Genomic DNA, 21,083 nt, shown 5'->3' on the forward strand with positions numbered 1-21,083 from the left:
TTCCCAACCCTTGTTTGAGAGAGAGAGAGAGAGAGAGAGAGAGAGAGAGAGAGAGAGAGAGAGAGAGAGAGAGAGAGAGAGAGAGAGAGAGAGAGAGAGAGAGAGAGAGATTTTCATGGTGGATAGTCACATAATGGTGAATATCAAGTTGCTCATTATATGTCTAGCTTTCAAGTGATGGGTATAGTTGCAAGGTGCAGCATGGACTAGCTGTCACTGTTGAAAAAAATATACTGACTTGCTTCTCATTTTTTTTATCTGATTTTTCACCATATTTCCATACTGACACAGACACGACCCACATACACCACAGAGTAACATGACACAATGATGCCAGTATCACCTGACTTTAAAGTCTTTTGAGTTTAATTAATCAGCCACCAAACTAGCAAATGAGTTTTTTACTTGTTCACTTAAAGAATGATTCACATATATTAAGATTTTGACTCATGAAGACCCTGAAACAGTCACCATATGGAAGCTATTATACCTTAGCATAATATGAAGTTAAAAACATTGCTGAAATCATTCAGAATCTGAAGTTGATTGCTTCTAATCTAAAAAAAAAAAAAAATGTATTTTTATTTATTTATTTTTAGATTCTGCACATTATTGGATGTTGAAACCTAAAACAATGGTTGTCTAACAATATATAAACTATGACTGGATTTCAAAAATATATTTTTTACATCCTAATATAACACCTTTTTTTTTTTTTTTTTTATGTAAGAGGGCCACTGGCCAAGGGCAACAAAAATTTGAATAAAAAAGAGGCCCACTTAAATGCCCTCTTTCAGAGCAATGCACTGCCTAAGGTTTGCACATCTAATGCTAAGTAAATTCTCTATAAATGTACTATATTATATGATTGAAGATTTGTATTCATACTAATAAAAAACATTCACGTCCTTACAAAAATCTTCAAAGTGTGTAATAATAATAATAATAATAATAATAATAATAATAATAATAATAATAATAATAATAATAATAATAATACAAGGTAGCTGTCCACTTTGTCCACTCTTCAAAGCTAGCCCTGCTGACAAGAATGTCCAAGATTTTTATATACAAAGTGATGCATGTGAGTTAAATTCTTATAATTCACATCCGACTAAATTTATGTAGGTTCACAGAATAAAGGTAATTTCTTACATACAGAGCAAGGTATGTTAATGAAAGTTTGATTCACAATGTGATAATAATTTCAGTTTAGGCTCAACTGACAACAAAAAAGATAATCACTTTTCATGAAAACCTCAGTGTACTTGAACAGCCATGAAGATTAAGCGTATACAAGCAAATGGTAACTACCCAATCCTTCTTCCCTTTCTTCCATTCTAATGCTCTGCCACAACTTTAACATTCCTTCAGATATAGAGTACTGAATTTTATGGATATTTTACAGGATGATGCAGATGACTGATTGTTTGACTGCTTGACTAAAGGATTACTTAGTTTACAGAGTATAAGATGAACTAATTGACTCTGCTGACATGTGATTAACTTAGTATTTCACCAATTGAAATATACCTTATTGATTGAATACTCCAGTAGGAGACATTGTAGGATGAGAACTGTTCATGTTCATTGTAGGATGAATTGGTTAACCCATCAAATGTATCAATGAACAGACTTGATATACCTACTCATTGTTTGGCTAAAATCATATGGGTTATTAAGTTTAATATGTGTAATATATATAGTTCAATGATGTCACAGCTCAAAATTATTTGATATTGTTTCTTTATGCATTGGTGATTCAGTATATTTTACCAGGTATCATGAACTTATCATGATCTCTTTAGCTTTGATTTTTTTTTCTAAGTGATGAAACAATGCCATTTTCCTTTTTTTTCCATCATGCTTGCTTCTGTTTTGCAGTGGGTTTCCTTTCAATTCATAGATATTGCACTTCCTTTGAAGTGTTGTATAGAAAGGAAATGTTTCCTTTGTAAAGTTAATGACCTCATAATCTAAACTCCTTTTATGAAAACTAAATTTGGCATCTGTTCCTAGATTGGGAGCATACCATAAAAGTTGGGGTGCTGGACTGTTCTGTGGATGAGAATGTGCCAATATGCCGCGAGCACGAGATCATGGGATATCCCACTGTAAAGCTTTTTGCAGCTCGAACCACCAAGGTAAGGCCCTGAGAGCAGTAAATATCTTCCTTCATTACAAAAAAATTAATATGAACATCCAACATAAAAGGAAATGTTTATATTTTGGGATAACACATAACTATTGAGAAAATGAGTCTGTCAACTCAAAACTGAAGAATGAAACAATGTGCTACATGTTATGTGTTTTTTTCTGCATCTGATGTCTGTTCACAAGAACTGCAAAGAGATGGCTGCAACAGAAGTTTCTGTTTATTCCTCCCCTTGCATGATCCATCAGTTTTTCTATTAATATTTAATGAATTAGTAAAAATTCCCTCAAGGGGATGGATGTTATAAGGTAGCCAACTACCTCACAAGACGACAAATGGGGAACATATTGGGACAATTATGACAATAGCAAGCCTAAAAAATCCTGCTAAAAGAATGCAGGGAGCATGACTTCAAGATTAACTTAGTTTGTAGTTATCATAGTTCAGAGTTATGCTGAGATGTCCATGTTGATGATAAAATTTAATTCTCTAGTTCTTGAATCCTTTTAATTAAAACTGATCAATGTTGCACGTGGTTATTGTATGCTTTATAGCTAGTAAATATGTGTGGGAAAGAGTTTCTTATATAGAAAATGTGCCATATTTGCACTAATGAATTATCATACTATGAATTATGTCCTTAAGTTATGCAGGGTGTAACACAAGTTTCTGCAGATATTGCTGGTAGTGAAAATACAGGTTATTCTTAGTGGAAAATATTCCCTGCATATATGCATTTTGAGACTGTTTAGCTCTGGTTTGAAATTTAAGTGTGGTCTCGACACAAATACAACAGCCATGTTGTGTGGGTAACCATAACGGAACATGTGGACACAGAATGTCTGTTGGTGAAATTGTGAATTATTCAGACATGAATTCTACAAGTTTTGGAGGATTACAGTATCCCATAATGAGACTAATGATATTAATAGACAGGTGATTTACCAATAAACATTGCACAAAGATAGTATGGTTGTAATTAACAACAAATAAAATAATACCCTTCATGGCACCATACCTTCCCAAGCAGGAAGGGGAGAAGAGCGAGGCTAGCATCACATCAGCTAATGATCAGTCAGTCTCTTGTAGTTTAATGCTGAGATAGTGAAAGTGAATACATTTAGATTGTATTGCCTAATTTTGTGAGAAAAACTACCAGCAATGCCACACACTTACACTATGTGGAGTATGTGGATGTAGTGTTTCTCTTCCATGATTACCCACCCAGGTGACTGTTGTATCTGTCACCTGTCAACACTTTAATTTCTCAACACACATAAACAATGCCTCAAAATGCATATGTGCATAGAACATTTTCAACTTGGAATAACCTGTACTTTGACCTCCAGCAATATCCACAGACTCGTGTTACACCCTGTATACCTGCTTAATAGCAAATCTTTTTCCACAGGGAGATATTGGCTCTGCCGTGCCCCATCTTACAACAGTGGAGCAACTAGGGGAAGCTGTCACAGACTTCCTTGTGGAGAAACAGAAAGCAAACAGTGGTTCTAAATCATGGGCTGATTTGCAACCATACAAGTAAGGAGGATCATTAATCTCATATAATTTTAATTTGGTATGGAATATTGCTTTAAATCCCATAATAATTCATTCATATTCTCTTGTTCTCTGCATGTTGGCATCCTGTTATGCTACTTTCCACCTTTACTTGACTTTTGAACTACCTATAGTACATAATGTACATAATTGTAAGCATATCTGATTAAAACACCTTGGTAGTACAGTGGTTAATAAAAATAAACAACCACAACCACATCTTGAATCCTTAATCCAGACAGGATTATTTTGGCTAGTATCTTTTCATGCTAAAGACCCAATTTACTTTGTAAAGAGTGTAGATGAAATTGTGAACTTGCAATATACTAGAGATAAGTGGTTCCCATAAGCAGCAGAACATGGTTTAGGTTAAAGGAAAATGGTGGTGATAGCAGAATTCCTTTTGGCTCTTCATATTCAACTGAGGGGTGATATCTGCTGCACATAAGCAACAATTCATGATGTTGCCTCAGCATCATGGTACAGATGTTGCCAGATTTTTTTTTTTTTTCACAATAACTTTTTATAGTGAAGAGTTTAGTAGGTAAACATTTAGAGAAATAAAATCAAGAGTGTGTGAGATGGTGTATATAAGATAGGGTATAGCTACTGTTTTGAGGGAAGAGTAAAAGAGACGAAAGAAGGATATTGAAGGGTGATCTGGAAAGAGAGAGAGAGAGAGAGAGAGAGAGAGAGAGAGAGAGAGAGAGAGAGAGAGAGAGAGAGAGAGAGAGAGAGAGAGAGAGAGAGAGAGAGAGAGAGAGAGAGAGATTGTGATGGGTGACTAAAACCCAAGGACTGGAGTACTGTATGGAAATCTTAGGATAAACAAAAGTTGGGAGTACCTGTGGTGGATGTGTGAAATGTGAATTAATTATAAGAAATATATCTTCATAAGATTCAGTAGCGTCAATAATTTACAGTTTGTTGAATTTTTCAAAGTTTGTAGAGCTTTTGAGAAATAAATATATGAGTATATTCATACAGCCAACAGTACAGAAAAGGTATACTGACATTTATTGTGAATATAAAACTAGAGAGTAGCTTTTGTGAGTTGTAGTTTCAGAGAAGACTAACTTTATAATTGCATAGTTTATCAAGTATTATGAGTCTAGCTATCAGATGATGCCCTGACAATGAAATAAGATCCCTGGGCAGCCTCATTATGTTTTGGGCAGGCAAAGGGCAGCACTACTGTTCTTGGGTGATTTGATCATATTCATGGTGATATTTAGTGGAAAGGAAATTTATAGTTGGTTATTTTTGTTTATTCAGTAGCAGTGTGTGTAACCTGGATGTAGGGTTTGGTCTGTAACTCATTACATGACACTTTTTTCTCAGAGGTACAGTACAAACATTGCTGGAATCAGTATCTGGAGCTGAGTGGGCAGTGCTGGTAATTGACAAAACAAAGTCACACACTGCCTGGGCTCTACTAATGGACTTAGCTGGCTACCCATCTGTGAGTACCTCAGGGCTGGCCAGCTTGTCTCAGGCACTTTCACATTGCATTTCTTAGGAAATTAATGACTGGTTTATACAAGTTTATTATATACTGTATTATTATTTTTCATTGAATTATTTCTGTTTGAGTATGATCTTGTATTCATGTTGAGAAGATTCATGTATCCCAGAAACTCAGAGATTTTCCCAAGCCTATTGCAAGACAAATCTTTATAAAAGAGAAAATAGAAGTATGTAAATGACCGTGTAAATGGCCTTGTGATCTTCATCTTCTCTTCATCAGAGAACTGGCATCATCATGATACATAATGCAATTAGTCTCAGATGATTTGTTAAACTGTAAATTAGTGTTTATTTAGTTTGTACAATTCTCTAATGATACATCTTCATTGTCTTTGCCATCATCATCATAACTGTCTTCATTATCATCATCACCAACATAACCATCTTCATCTTGATCATCATCATCATCATTATTGTTTTGAAAAGCAGTTAACATGTTTACTTGGATGAAGTTTTTGTTACCTGATAGCAACTCACCATATAGCATTATCATATGTAACTTGCTGGTGAAGCCTTTTTGTTTTCTCAATGCTTCCTCAGGATCTCATATTATGTATTCTTTTATTTACTTATACAAGTATTAATGAATGTAGTATGATAGAGCTTTGTGTTGACATATTATGTATTCTTTTATTTACTTATACGAGTATTAATGAATGTAGTATGATAGAGCTTTGTGTTGATGACATAACATGATCCTTTTCCCCTTTTTATTTACAAGCTACATATTAAGCAGATATTTTCATTTAAGCATTTTTATAAGTAAAAAATTGTTATGTATTTTTTTTGCATATGTATATGTTACAGTCAATACCTGAATCCAGACAATTTGTAAAGTGACTTATTTTTTCAGGCAATTTGTGAACTGCCTGGTTAGGTTAGGTTAGGTTAGGTTAGGTTAGGTTAGGTTAGGTTATAACCTAACCTAACCTAACCTAACCTAACCTAACCTAACCAGGCAGTTCACAAATTGCCTGAAAAAATAAGTCACTTTACAAATTGTCTGGATTCAGGTATTGACTGTAACATATATACAGTTAATATTTTCTTTATTTCTTATCATCCTTCATAGAAAAATAATATTTTTTGTGTTATATGAAATGCATCTAAAATCACTAAAATTCATTCAAAGAGTAACTCCCAAGCCTTCCATGACATCAGTTTTTTCATGGTGACAGATTGTGGTTCGTTACAAGGATGCAGACCAAGATGATGTTAAGCAATTTGGTACTGCTGGACTCCCAGCTGTCATGATAGTTAGCAAAGATGGGAAGGAGGAGGTTTTGAATGATGCTGGAAAATCAAGAGATGAAATGCGAACAGCAATTATGAAGAAACTGATGCTCAATCGGGAAATGTTAGGTAAGTCTTGTTGGTAAAGCAGTTTGTTTCAGGTCAGAATTGAGATAAAAAAAAAAAATCACAAGTATTTTTTAAGTGTTGGCATCATCAGTAATCATCACTGTAATAGTCTAAGCTACATTTGGGAAAGAAAATCTGAGGATAGTATGAAGAATCAACAAAACTTTATTCCATTTGATTACTTTGTATTGTCACCTCATATTCAAAACTGCTTGTATGCTTCATGTGATAGTGTCCATGGAAATAAGATTTTTAAATCCTGTTCTTATTGCTTAAATTTTGTGTGGAAGGTTGACTAATTATCCTTGGAGTCTCTTTGTTAACTTCCACTGTAAATGAAAAATAAGTTTGTGGATAATGCTAAGTACAAGAAAATTTATTAATGTATTTTCAAACAGGAAAGAAGACCAGTTCTGTGAAGGAAGACAGAGAAGGTGCTGGTGATGGGCAGCCAGAGGAAATTAACAAGGACAAGCTGAATTATGGAGATGACCTGCCTGATACAGCCTTCACAAGTATGGAGAGGAATGATCAGGTGTTCATGGTGGACATAGAAAATGCAGTTTCTTATGCAATAAGTCATGAAGTAGCTCAACACAAAGTGATAAAAGGTGAGAAACTGTTAGCTCTACAAGAATTTCTGGACATTCTTGTGAGATACCTTCCTGCTAGACCACAAGTGCATTCATTTCTCTCAAAGTTCCACCACTACACACTTAACCATGGGAACAGCATTGAAGGCAGTAAAGTTAATGAAGTTATTAGCTCATTACAGAACAAAGACTCTGTACTTCCAAGCCAGCAGCCATGGGTGGGATGTGCTGGCAGTGAACCCAAATACAGGGGATATCCTTGTGGTCTTTGGACAACATTCCATGTGCTAACAGTGAATTCAGTACTCCAAGATGGAGCAAAGAAATTTTATAGACCTTTGAGAACAGTTAAAGCCATACATGGTTATGTTAAACATTTCTTTGGCTGTAGTTATTGTTCTGAACATTTTCAAGCTATGTATGCTGAGGATGCAGAATCATCTATTAAAGTAGCAGATGACACCATTCTTTGGTTGTGGCGGGGACACAACAAGGTTAACAAACGACTCAAGGGAGATGCAAGTGAGGATCCCCAACATCCAAAACAGCAGTTCCCATCTCCTGGTGCATGTCCTTCCTGCTGGCAAGGTGAAAATTTCAGTGAGAGGGAAGTGTTAACTTACCTCAAGACAATATATGCAAAAGGAGCTCTTTCCTTCAGGGGAACTCAAATCATTCCAATTCCTCCAAGAAACAGGCAAGAAAAGGTTCAGCAACAACTAGATGGCTACAGGCAACACTCGCAGGTCTTGATATCCCATCAGGACAACAAGCTGAGCAGGGACCAGAGCCCACAGAACAATGGCTCTTGGAGTTTCACCAACACTGACATTAGCCTATGTGTGCTCCTCTATGGTGCCTCCACCATCATCATTATGGCTGTGTACTGCTCTGTCGTCATCAGAAGAAAAATGAGAAGGAGGAAGTTCCTAGAGACTTACAAACTTCCGTAAGTTATTAGAGCTTTATTTTAAAAGGAGATATTTTATACTGAAATCAATATATGACATGAACTTCCATTCATATGCAAACATTTATGATATAGTTGTTCCTGAGCATTTTTTACATGAAATTTTATCATCTACAGCCTGCGAATGCTGATCTTACATCACCTAGAATTTGTTTGTCATAATCCAATAAATATCTAATTAATATAAAAATAATTAATGTAAAAGATTGAAATCAAATGGAAATACTCCACATCTGTAAAGCTGCTACTTTATTGGCTATCTGTTCCTCCTCTTACTCTATGCAAATGATGGAGTAGCACTCTCAGACCTGCCTCAGTGTTGCCTTCAGTTTAGGAATATATATTTGACATATCCTTTGTCACAGATTCTGACTTTAATGATGGCCCAGAGATTCTCATTGGAGTTTACTGTCCTGGTCACTCAGGAATCATTTCAATCTCCAACTTGGAGAAGCAATACTTGACCACTTTTGCAGAGTGGCAGGGCACCCTGTTTTCTTGGGAGACTCCATGTCCCAGTTTTCTTATAAACAAACCCAAGATTCTCCTTAAAAGTGTCAGTGTTCTACAGGACATCCACTATTTATCCTAATGGAAGGCCCATTAAAGTTCTTGTAAGCTCCCACAATACAAGCAGTCCTAAATGATAAACAAAGGAGAAATGTTTCAATCTTTCATATGAAATGTGGTCTGTTGCCCATACCAGATCTGGACAACAGATAAACTTTACATCAGCTGTTGTCATATGGAGAGAGAGAGAGAGAGAGAGAGAGAGAGAGAGAGAGAGAGAGAGAGAGAGAGAGAGAGAGAGAGAGAGAGAGAGAGAGAGAATTCATCTGATCACAGTACTTTACTCCAGTAATTTGGACTCCTTCTACTGTAGTTCTCAGCAATAGCAATGGCAGCCAAATTAATATTGAATAGTGTTAAGGCTGTCAGTGAGGCAGAGTGAAGTACTTGAGCTACCAATTGATTTATCATAGCTATTTTTTTCTGCTTGCTTAAAAGAATACTAAAAAACATCACTGAAGGTGAAGCAACTGTTGCATTCGCAGGCTGTAAGCATGTCTAATGAAATTTTATTTGATTTTTTTATATATATATATATATATACATAATGACCTTTTACTAAAAATGGCATGACTATAAACATAAAATCAGGTACAACATTGTCAGTCTCATTTAAATTTCAGGAAAATTAATATTGACTACAGTTTTTCTTATAAAATCAAATTAAGTACTTAAAGGACAAAAAAAAAATCAAAATGCTACTACTTAATTTTATAGATATTAAGAATGAAACATTGCATTTTTGTGATGTAAATAAGTTATTGATAATCAAAAGTCAGTACAATTCACAACCTTTTTATCTGGAATCCTGGAAACTGAAAACTTCCGAAAATCACAATTATCACATGGATGTTGTCTACACATTAAGGCTCTTATTCAACACCAAACAATGTAAGTGATGACCAGAAATTAATATTTAATGTAGCAAATATATTTTTTGTAAAGATGAATTACAAAGTTAATTACTGTATATTTTGGTGTATAAGACGACTCTTGAATCATTCTAAAAAAGACAAAAAAAAAAAAAAAAGCCGGGGTTATCTTATATGCCAGATACAAAAACAGTTTTATGCAAAATACCATTGTAAGTAAACAACAATCTTATGTTACAACATTTAGGGAAGTTAGGCAAAGTAAAATAAGAATCCGTTTTGAGAAAATGCACTGAAACATATTCCTGTTGAAAAGTGTGTCTGTAAAATTTAATGTAGTACAACTACAACAGACCTCTGCTAGCATTGTATACAAATGGATGTAACAGGAGGCTGTGTGAAAATTCCTCAGTTTTTCCAAAAGCTGAAGGAGGAGCTATATAAAGGTCTTCAAGACATGCAACCCCAAGCTAAACGGTAAAGGAAAGCAAACTAGGGGTAAGATGAATCTCTCCAGTTTGCATTGTTGTATAGGGATGAAATTCATCCCTATAAGAAAACTGATTGTACCGCATCAAATTTTATAGCATCTTCATCCATCCATCCTTTTTCATGGAAATGTACAAAAACAATTGGTGGGAATTCTATTTTAGGTTTAGTTTTGTGCTTGAGGATGATGGTACCTTATTACTAGTAATACATTTAAGGTACTTTTCATTGTACTGTTATATCACCATCTCAGTTGTCTGGTGCTTAATGAACCACACTTCATCACAGATGGTTTGGTAGTTTGGGTGTCGTCTTATACCACTGATATCAGTTAAAATCATTAAATTCTGACTGAAATTTGGGGGTCGTCTTATCTGAAAGTTGTCTTATCTGCCAAAATATATGGTAACTCATAGTTAGAAGCTGATAAGTACATGTAGGGCCCCACTGTTGCCATCTACCATACTGATCTCTTACTGAGACCCCAAAACATATCTTGTTTGCTAGTTCATAGTTCATTATTTTTATTTACTTTATGGAAGCTAATTCTTCTTTTTGCAAATATAAATACATATGGTCATTTAAGACATGTTTTGCAGTCAAGTGAGTGATTATTGTGGCAGGCAATGGCAGTGATTACTCAAGGCTTCTGGTACTGCCATCTATCATTCACATTCGCAAACAAAACAACAGGAAGGCTGTTTGATACCTGATAATGTTTTGTAGTGCTAAGTGCATATAAACTTTGGGTACTTAAGTAGATTTAATGATTATGATGAATTACTGCAATACAAGAGTGACTTGCTGAGACAAGCCACCATGTGTCTGGCTATGGAAAGCAGTGATGGCAGTGCTGACACTCTATCTACTTCTTTAGTCAGTTTACTTAATTCCAGTGTTTAATAGTGATCACTAGTGCACTCTGGGACACTATCTCCCTATGCTGCATACCATCTTTACTGAATGCAATGAAATATCAAAGATTAGAAGAAACCAGACAGGTAGAAGAGGAGAGGGCCCACAGTCACAGTTAATCCCATGGCTATCTTTCCTTGGTTGTATTGCTGTCTGCCCCTGCTGACTCACTGTATTACTTGTAGGGTGGAGGGATTGCTTATCACTATATACTGTCCTGTGGTCCAACCCCTTGATATTCTGTCACTCTGAACCAATTCATTTTTGCAATTTTTTTCTGTTTTACTAGGAAATGAAAAGTTACTATTACTATTTTCTTTAATTCCAAAATTTGTAAAGTGTCTGGTCCCAAGGATTTCAGATAAAAGGTTGATTTGTACCACAAACATTTACTTCATATGTACGGAATTATGAGGAATGGCTGCTTATAAAGGCAGTTTTGGGTTATTAAAAAAAACTAAAAGAAAATGCATAACATGAAGTGAGAGAAAGCAGCTTCTGTTTAAGACTTGTAAGACTTTACATGTTCACATATACAAGTGGGTGTCAATCAGTTGAAAGATATTTTACTTATATCCCAAAGAAGGTGACATTTGACCTCTCCCTTCTTATGGGAACTGTCATTGGATGTAGGTCTATAAGCACTGCTCTTGTCCTCTTACCCCAATTTCCTTCTGTCCCCATCTGTCAACATATCTTGAATCCTCCTCTACCCTCCCTCCTTGTCTTCACTTCTCACTACTACTGATCTCTTCTTCCCTTTTATCATCCTTTTTTCCTTTTTCTCCTTGTCATTAATCAAGCAAATGGTTGAAGGAGAGAGAGAGAGAGAGAGAGAGAGAGAGAGAGAGAGAGAGAGAGAGAGAGAGAGAGAGAGAGAGAGAGAGAGAGAGAGAGAGAGAGAGAGAGAGAGAGAGAGAGAATTTATAGGATCATACATCATTCAGCACCAGTGAGAAGGTTGCTTGCTCCAGTATACTTTTATTAACTTTTATCATGATGGATATGGTTCCTTATTTTTTTTATTTATTTATTTTTTTAATGTAAGAGAGGCCCAGTGAAGGTGTCAGTCCCTAGAAAGGACAGTCCGAAAGAATATCCAAAATTATGAGGAGTGTTTCGAAACTTTCCTCGTTAAAAGTTTAAATCAAAGACAGGAAGAAATACAACAGAAGGCAGGAAATTCCATAGTTTACCAGTAAAAGTGATTAAAGAATGAGAATACTGGTTAACTCTTGCATTAGGGAGAAGGACTTGTGTGCCAAGGCCACAGTAGGAGAGAAAACATGTAGTAATAGTTGACAAGATCAGAAGAGCAGTTAGTACAAAAATAGGAATGAAAAATAGCAAAAAGATGCAGCCTTGTAGTGAAGACAGTCAGTTAGAGGAGAGGAGTTGACATGAAGTGCTTTTGATTCTTCTCTATTCAAGAAACAGTATGAGTGGAATCCCCCATATATATATATATATATATATATATATATATATATATATATATATATATATATATATATATATATATATATATATATATATATATATGAAGCATAGTCCATATGTGGGTAGATACGGCCCCTGTGCAGAGTTAGCAGTTCAGGGGGAAGGTGAGAAACATTGGCAGGAGCAGGTCAAAATGCACAATTTCAAAGCTGTTTTTAGCAAGAGGTGAACTGTGAAGTTTCCAGTTAAGGATATTAATAAAGGACAGACCAAGGATGTTCATTGTAGAAGATGGGGACAGTTGAGTGTCATTGAAGAGGAGGATATAGTTATCTGGAAGCTTGTGTCAAGTTGATAGATAGAGGAATTGGGTTTTTTGAGGCACTGAACAACACAAAGGTTGCTGTGCTCAGGTCAGAAATTTTAAAAAGATAAAAATTCAGGCATTTTGTGGCTTCTCTGTGCGAGTTCTTTATTTTCTGAAGGGTCAAATGTCTAGGAAAAAACAAAGAAAAGTGCAGAATGTTATAATCAGTGTAGGAGTGGACAGGACATTGAGTGTTGCTTAGAAGGTTATTGATGAATAACAGAAAGAAGGTGAGTAACAGGACAGAACCCTGAGGAACACCAATATTAATAGACTTAGAAGAGCAGCAATGAAATAGTCAGAAAGGAAACTTGAGGTGAAATTACAGAGAGAAGGATAGAAGGTGTAGAAAGGTAATTTGGAAATTATAGCCTCATGCTAGACTCTTTCCATCTTTGCTCATCTGTGTGATGCATAAAAGTGAAGGTGGGTGAGAGAAAACAGAGATGATATAAGAGGAGAGAGAAGCTGTAAAATGCCAAGCAATAAAAGAAAAAGGATGAAGGGCCAAGGAGAGATGAAGAGAAAGATTGTGTTCTGAATCAAATGGAAACTGTAACTGAAGGAAAAATTAAAGAAAAACAGAGAAGTAAGGATGGATGAGAAGAGGAAAGAAAGAAGGGAAGGAGGTGGAGAAATTCATGAATGGCCAATCCACAAATATTGAGGAAGCAGTAAACTAGTAGATTAATAATTATATTTGTCAGTGTGTGTGTGTGTGTGTGTGTGTTTGTGATGTAACATAAGACACACACACACACACACACACACAAACAGTAGTAAGTCATGAGGATGGTAAGGGAAAGTGGAAGAGGTTGTGAAACAGGGTGGAACTAAGGAGAGAATGGGTGAGAAGATGGAATGGAAGGAGGAAAATTAGGAGAACAGGCTTTTAGAGTACTGCATCAGACAGATATATCCAGCACCCACTTCCATATGAAGGGAGTAACATGGTAACATCTTCTTATTGAATAATGGTCAACTGTACACATTTGGGTTTCAATCTTACACATATCAGATGAATATCCATTTTTTCTTTCACCAGTTTCATGGCCCTTGGACAGCGGCTTCTAAATCACAAATGGATAAAATCTTTCATTTATGAATTTAAAGATCTAATTTTGAAAATTAAGTTACTTTATTATTTATATATATGTGATAGGGCAGGTTCATCAATTTGTAGAGCACACTTCTTGCACATTAAACATTATCATTGGTTATGCATAGTGAGGCTTATTGCTGCACATCACTCCCTGGCTCCACCTTGCACCCATCAGGAAAACTCCTGAATCCATGTTGTGGATCATATTCTCAGTCTTCATCATTTTAAACATTTGATGACAGGTATTGTGGATTGATTTAGATGAATAACTGTATTATGCCAATTTTGTTTCTAAATAATCTGAAGTGAGATTCTCAGTAATGACAATTTTCAGTCCTGGTGAGATTGAAAAGATTAATGATTGTTATGTATTGGTTGTTTTACTTAATATATATTTTTTTACACTGTATATTTGAGATAACTTACAAAATATGTTTTTATATTTAAAACATGCAGAACTGTAGTTTTTTTTATGTGTGTATGCTTGTGTGTTTCTAAGAAAACCACATAAATCAAATTTCAGGCTAGACATGCTCTTTATGTCTTGCTTGATTTTAGCAGGTGAAAGTACACATTCCAAGAGTAGGTGGTATTCACAAATTACATTACTCTTACCTCTTGTAATTTGTTTCTTCTTTTCTGTTACCTATTTCCTCTAATGTATTTTTTTACATAATTAGAATGATAAAAAATATTTCCACTCCTAGAATTTTCAGATGCTTATAAAATTACATATCTTCTTATTCTTTCATTTTCCCTAAGACTTAAAATTGTTCCTCCTAGTTTTTTGCTCTGAATTTTCAGTTTCACATTGCAAACAAACATACACCCACTATATAAATACATGTACAGTTAATGCTCCTTTAATGTGAATTTCTGTAAATTCCTAAAATTACAGAAAAGTCTTTTTTTACACAACCAAGATCCACTCTATTGTGACTTTTCACATTCAAAACATTTGCCCAGCCATTCACCTCCAGGCAGCTTGCTCATGAGTAACAGTAAAGTAATAGTCATTAATTCAAACTGGATGAATGACTTTTCAGTGAAATGACACTGCCTAAGTGGCCCCTCTATTTCAATGCTGCAATGGCTGACCACCCCAGTCCCAGTCCTAGCACCCAGCCCCCTTGTCCTGAGTGCACCCACTTCCCTTGAACAAAAACCTGGAGATAATACATAGGATTGAAGCTGGAAAGAAGACACCGATAGGGAGGGCCTGTATGATAAATAAGTCAACCATCAACATTGTATTTTTGGTGCCAAACTTTACCAATAATAGGCTCAAAAAAGGGACTTTGGGTGGTAGTGCAGAAGGAAATACGTAAAAGGTTCCAAGAGTCCATCAAACATGACGGCCTTGCTGAAGAAAATGATTGCATCAAAGGAGGACTAGCTGTATATATCAAACTTACACACACATTCATATATATATATATATATATATATATATATATATATATATATATATATATATATTGCTTCTTCTGTATTAACAGGGATTAGGAGATAGCCACACTCCAACCACAAATTTCTGTAAATATTTAGCACAGCCCTATAAAATATCTTTTGACCAGCAAAAAAATTCTGCAAACAATTCCATAGATATACGTGATTTTAAATTAACATAAGATGATTGCCCATCTTGTTCTACTTTGCTGACTCACGGATAAGGGTTGAAGTTAAAAATAAGCAGAAAATAAAACACTGAACTTTCTATGTCAAGAGAAAGGTGACTGTCCATCTTAGACTCTCTCTCTGAATCTAATCTTAATGTTACATGTGATAACTGCAAATTTCTTGTATCACTGCATCAGCCTGGTGCTGCTGTTTAGTAACACTATTTGCTACATAAACACCGTTGGTATGACTTGCAAACATAAGCAAGCAATCTGTTTTGCTCTTTTATTATTATCTGCTCACTTAAAGACCCAGCCATTCTCTTCATGTGAAAAGTTGAATACAACTGTGTAATGACCCAAACCCATTGAGTAATATGTACACAGGGTGTACTTATTGATCATTTGGTAATGAGTGGGGCATTCATGCCTGGGTCCTGGATTTGATTCCTGACACAGCATCTTTCTCCTGAAGGTTAGATTTATTTGAGTTTCAAGATCAATTGATCAGTAACTCAATGTACTAAGTGTGTTATGGTTACTAACATCCTGGTTTCAGGCAACACAACTGATGTCCTTATTTTGGAGTTTAATCCTTATCTATGAGCCTGAAAGTACAGTAAGAAAAGCTGTGAAACTACAAGCAAAGAAAAATAGTTTCCTTGCAAGAAAGAGTACAGTGATGCAATTGTAAAATATTGCATGGACAAGGGTTCAAGTAAAAAAATAAGCAGGTAAGTTACACTGGAGAAAAGTTGCTGAAGTGTGGATCTGTGAATGGCTAACCCATGAATACAGAGGGAACAATAAACACACACACACACACACACACACACACACACACAGGGAGGAGGAGAATGCTGCTAATCTTAAAGAGAAACTTTTGATATATTTTGGATGACATTAAGTTTTTAGAGCCAATTTGATAATTAAGATTTATATGTACTATGTATAATATATATTCTTATAAATTTTTAATTTCTTGGGAATTATTTCATGATCAGTCTCATATAACTGAAAAGCAAGTGGCTACAGATCAACACCAATCAGTATTTCAAAAACTACATAATGAAAATATAATTATTGTTTTATAAGGAGTAGAACAAAAAAGCATCATTGTTATGAATTTCCCAATTCACAGGTTTTTACCTAAACTGCTCCTATAAAGTATGTACTAAATGTAAACCACCATTATTGGCTACAGTTTGCTTTCCTGCAGTTTGTTGGAATGAAAATTTTCTGTTTACAGCAAACTATTTTCTGTTTGAATTCAAGCTGATGCAATACAATTAAAAAGTTTATTAATTTAGGGATAATGATTGGCAAGATAATGTATAAAAATACAACAATGGCATTTTAAAATATTGTACAGATCTCACTTCACTTATAATTTGTATGCATTCCATTCCTCCATCTATTTTTCTTTAGGTACATTACACACACAGGCATTAACCAAGATTAAGTAATGTTTCTTACAAAACTGCTGTAAATGTGGTATAAAAATTATGACACATCTTCCTCTTCCTTTCTCAGCATACAAGGCTGAAGAATGGGAAGCAGATGGTGCCATTATCTCAGGAAGTCACTGTTTTAAAAGCACACAAACACACATTGTGAGACTACTGTTAGTGAAGGAAAGAGAATCTGAATACAGAAAAGAATGAAAAAAAAAAAAAAAAAACTTCAAAAATAGAAATTTGGAATGAGTAGTTAATGTTGCACATTGCAAACCCTGACACACTATGCTATGGTTTCAGGTCTTTATCATACTTTATACCCTTAACAGATCAATAACTTTATAGGTTGTATGGACAGCTCTCTACTTCCTTATATGCATCTGATTTCAAAAGGTGACAAGTAACCTCCACACAGGGAAGAGCAAAAGGTTACTTTGTATTCCAATTCCTTACTCTTGATATTACTTGTTTCTTACTAAGTTGATGGTAATTTTTATTGTGCTGTGCAAAAATGTGCAAAACACGTGTGCAAAAAAATGTGTTTGATGAAATGCAAAGTAGGAAGAAAATTTGGAAAATTTGAGACAGTTGTCATGTCAAGAAAACTGTTGCTCTTCTTGCCACAGGTGCCACACCAGAAAAGGAAATGAAGGGAATACACAGTGATGTCTTTCACTCCCTTCCTGTCTTCCTCTTCCTCTCTAGGGTGATGCCTGTTACAAGCACAACAACAACTTTCTTGACATGACAAACAGTTGTGTCTGGTCTTTGTATTTTGTGCTTGTTGAGTCAATAACCATTTATTTATTGATTTTACTATTGTTATTTTTTCATGTTCACATTGACAGGATGCATTTTGCAGCCCAATAACAAATGCCACCACTGTAGCAACAAGTAAATGATACTAAGAGTGGTGAAAGGGAAGATAGGGTAATCTTACACCCTCCTACCACTCCTTCATGACAGTCACTATAAGTTACCTTTTAAATATGACACTTGCAAGGAAGCAGATAACTGCCAGATAGGGGTTTCTTTTTTACCATATTAAAAATCTATAGGATTTATAAGGTGAATTAAAACCACAGTGATGGAGTGTAATGATTTGTAGAAGGTGATCATCTGACAAACTACATACTGTCAAACATACAGTTAATCTTTGGCTTAATCCATGCCACAAAACAAGATGATAAGAGACTGCCCTAATCTGTATATGTATGAGCATTAGATATAAAAGACTTGCCTTCTCATATTTAATGTCAAACACCCTTCAACCATCTTATCCACTATGTCATATGTGCATTAGTTTCTCACATCTCTAGTGTTCTTTTACATAACACCCTTCTTGAATGCTTTCACTATTATCCTGTTATCTTCATCTATGCCACTGTGTACCATCTTAAGGACATATGAGGAGATACCCTTTTCTCCTCAATAGAGCAAGTAATGCAATTAATCCACAAATTATTCTGCTCCAGTCTACCCTTTTACTCAAATAGGATCTCCCTCAACACTTCTTCACAAATTCCCTTAAGTATTCCTTGCTATTCACTTCTGTCTCCTTGTCATAATGGGCATCTTCATGTTTCACTTCTGTCTCCTTGTCATAATGGGCATCTTCATGTTACAGATTCCTCACACTTGGATTTTATTCACTCACTTTTTTCTCCACATGGTATATTTTTCCCTTCTCATATTTGGCAAATCAACATCTTTATTTAACTTGATCTCATAAGACATACTACATATATTTGGTTAATTTTCATTAATATGATCTTCTAATTCCAACTCTGACATCAGGTCATGTATATTTGTGCACATATGTAATCATGAATCCTGAGTCAGTTTTTAACATTTTTATTTTGCACCTTGTTTTGTCTCTCATTGCATCATACATAATTTCTTGATTTTCATATCTAGCTTCCACCAAAAGATCTCTCTCTCTCTCTCTCTCTCTCTCTCTCTCTCTCTCTCTCTCTCTCTCTCTCTCTCTCTCTCTCTCTCTCTCTCTCTCTCTCTCTCTCTTTGGTTTGGTGTTCTTTGTATAGTATTTTCAGCTGTCTTCTCTCCTCTTCATTTAGGTCCTTCCCTATTTCTCTATTAGGTTAGATTAGGCACTCAGATAATTTGTTTACTTTGTAACTTAAATTTTACCCACAGGAACATTCATTCACTCTTCTTATATGGACTGCATTCCATGTACAGTATCTCTTCTACCTCCTCCTCCTCCTCCTTCTCCTCCCCCCACATTGCTCCCTCATCATTTACTTTATTGATAAATTATCTTGTTCTTTGACATTTTCTCTTTTTCATTTACTCAGTATTTTTACACATTTTTCCCTTTCCTAATGCTACTTTCTTTTACAGAATTCTAATATTATTTTGTACTTTTCTCTTTTCCTCTGATATATTAATCTATTAAATTCTTACCCAAATTATCTGTCCTTTTCTTTGGCTGTTAGCACTGTATTTAAAGTATATATCACTAATTAAATTTTATCTAATGTGCAGCAACACAGCAGATGGACCTAATCCAGGAGTATCTACCTAGGATGGATCCAGGCTGAGGAAAGAATTACTAGCTGCTATCAGCTGGATGACACCAGGTTAAATGTAACAAGTATCACTAAAGTCAGTGTCAGAGAAAATGATATGTATACTATGAAGAGATTTTGTCAAGTGTGTTAAAGAGGATAGAAGATCATGTAAATAAAGGCAGCTGTCATTGTCAGTTCTAATATGGATGGTAATATCTATAAGCCTAAAGAAAATCTTGACACTGCCTTCATGCATCAAAATCTGGCCCATCACATGCCAGACAAGCAGTATCACTGGGCATAAGGATGGACTATAGTGCAGCTAGTGCCTGAATTCCACACTTTTTATATGAAATGATGAGGAAGTACGGGAGTTTTATACTTGTATCTATCTATCTATGACATCTTTTTCCACATCTTTTTCCCTCCAAAAGTGTCCCTCAAGGTGATGGCCATGGAAAGAGCACCTCCAAGTCTCCCTGTATAGTATTCCCAGTGTGGTACATATATTAAGAAGGATAAATTACTGAAGAGCATGAGAAATGTAAAGTGAAAAAGTGAGACTACTGTGATGTGCAAGGATGAAATGTACATATGGGCATGAATGAGTAGGATGTGGATTATTTTGTGTGCAGCTATTTCATCATATACAGCCAGAAGCAGTATTACTATTTCATATATGTGGTAGTAAGAATTAGTCGTCAGAGAGCAGTGGAGATGGAGGACAAATGATTAGATCCCAACCCTTTATGGAGGGTGCAGGTTGTGAGTCAAGGGCTTTTTCACATGTCTATCAACACTTTAATTTTCTATGCACTGATCTGTAGCTTTTGCAACCTTAAGAGTGTCATAAATATAGCTTATCTTGATACAAATTATAAAGAGAAAATTTAGGGTTAAAGCTTGTTTCTTTGATCTCTCATTCCCTGTTGAAAGTCAAGGATGACAAAGAAATGTGTCCAGAAACATCTTTCCATTATTCTCTGTTTACCTCACTAGTCTTTAATATTTCTTTCCTCAAGATTATGTCAGTTGCTCTACACATAATGCCTTGACATTTATAAAATTTCTATTTTAATGTCACTTATCTGCAAAATCTGACAACTACATGCATGTATTTTGCTTAAAGAGTATCATGGTGAAATAATTTAGAAATGTGTTAAACCCTGATTTCTGAATATTAAAGATAATATTGCTCAAGTATTATACTGATTCTCCAGTATGGATTTGATCATTTTCAAATGGTCAGGTGTGGTAAGTGTCCATAAAGATATTGATTCTTGACTACCATGATGAGAGGGCCAGTCTTCCCTTCTTTAAATAGCAAAGGGCAAAATATCAAAGATAAGGTCTTAATTTGTGATTTGAAGTAGGATAAAAAAAAAAGTAAATAAAAACTAATAAATAAAGATGAGGGTGAGGAAATACCTGTATCTAGGGTTCCTTTCATCTAGTCCTCTTTCCCTCCCTTCTATGGTAAAAGCAAACAAATGACCTTGCTTTCATGCCTCACTTCTGCCTATTAAAAAGTGCTCTTTGTCATTTATAGAC

At 35.2% G+C, this 21,083-nt stretch overlaps 1 protein-coding gene across 2 annotated transcripts in view; it reads left to right on the forward strand.

The window, feature by feature from the left end:
• LOC135100788 (sulfhydryl oxidase 2-like) overlaps positions 1-20,732 on the forward strand; it is a 22,234-nt gene extending 1,502 nt beyond the window's left edge. The window contains exons 2-7 of one of the 2 annotated variants that reach the window (XM_064004108.1): positions 2,020-2,144; positions 3,567-3,697; positions 5,057-5,177; positions 6,421-6,604; positions 7,003-8,146; positions 17,847-19,493. In XM_064004108.1, the coding sequence (XP_063860178.1) occupies positions 2,020-2,144; positions 3,567-3,697; positions 5,057-5,177; positions 6,421-6,604; positions 7,003-8,146; positions 17,847-17,868 (1,727 nt within the window). In that variant the 3' untranslated portion in view covers positions 17,869-19,493. The other variant, XM_064004107.1, reaches the window with a different exon arrangement.
• Positions 20,733-21,083: the final 351 nt, after the last annotated feature.

Source organism: Scylla paramamosain, chromosome 5 (assembly GCF_035594125.1).
Source record: "Scylla paramamosain isolate STU-SP2022 chromosome 5, ASM3559412v1, whole genome shotgun sequence".
NCBI classification, from domain to species: domain Eukaryota; kingdom Metazoa; phylum Arthropoda; class Malacostraca; order Decapoda; family Portunidae; genus Scylla; species Scylla paramamosain.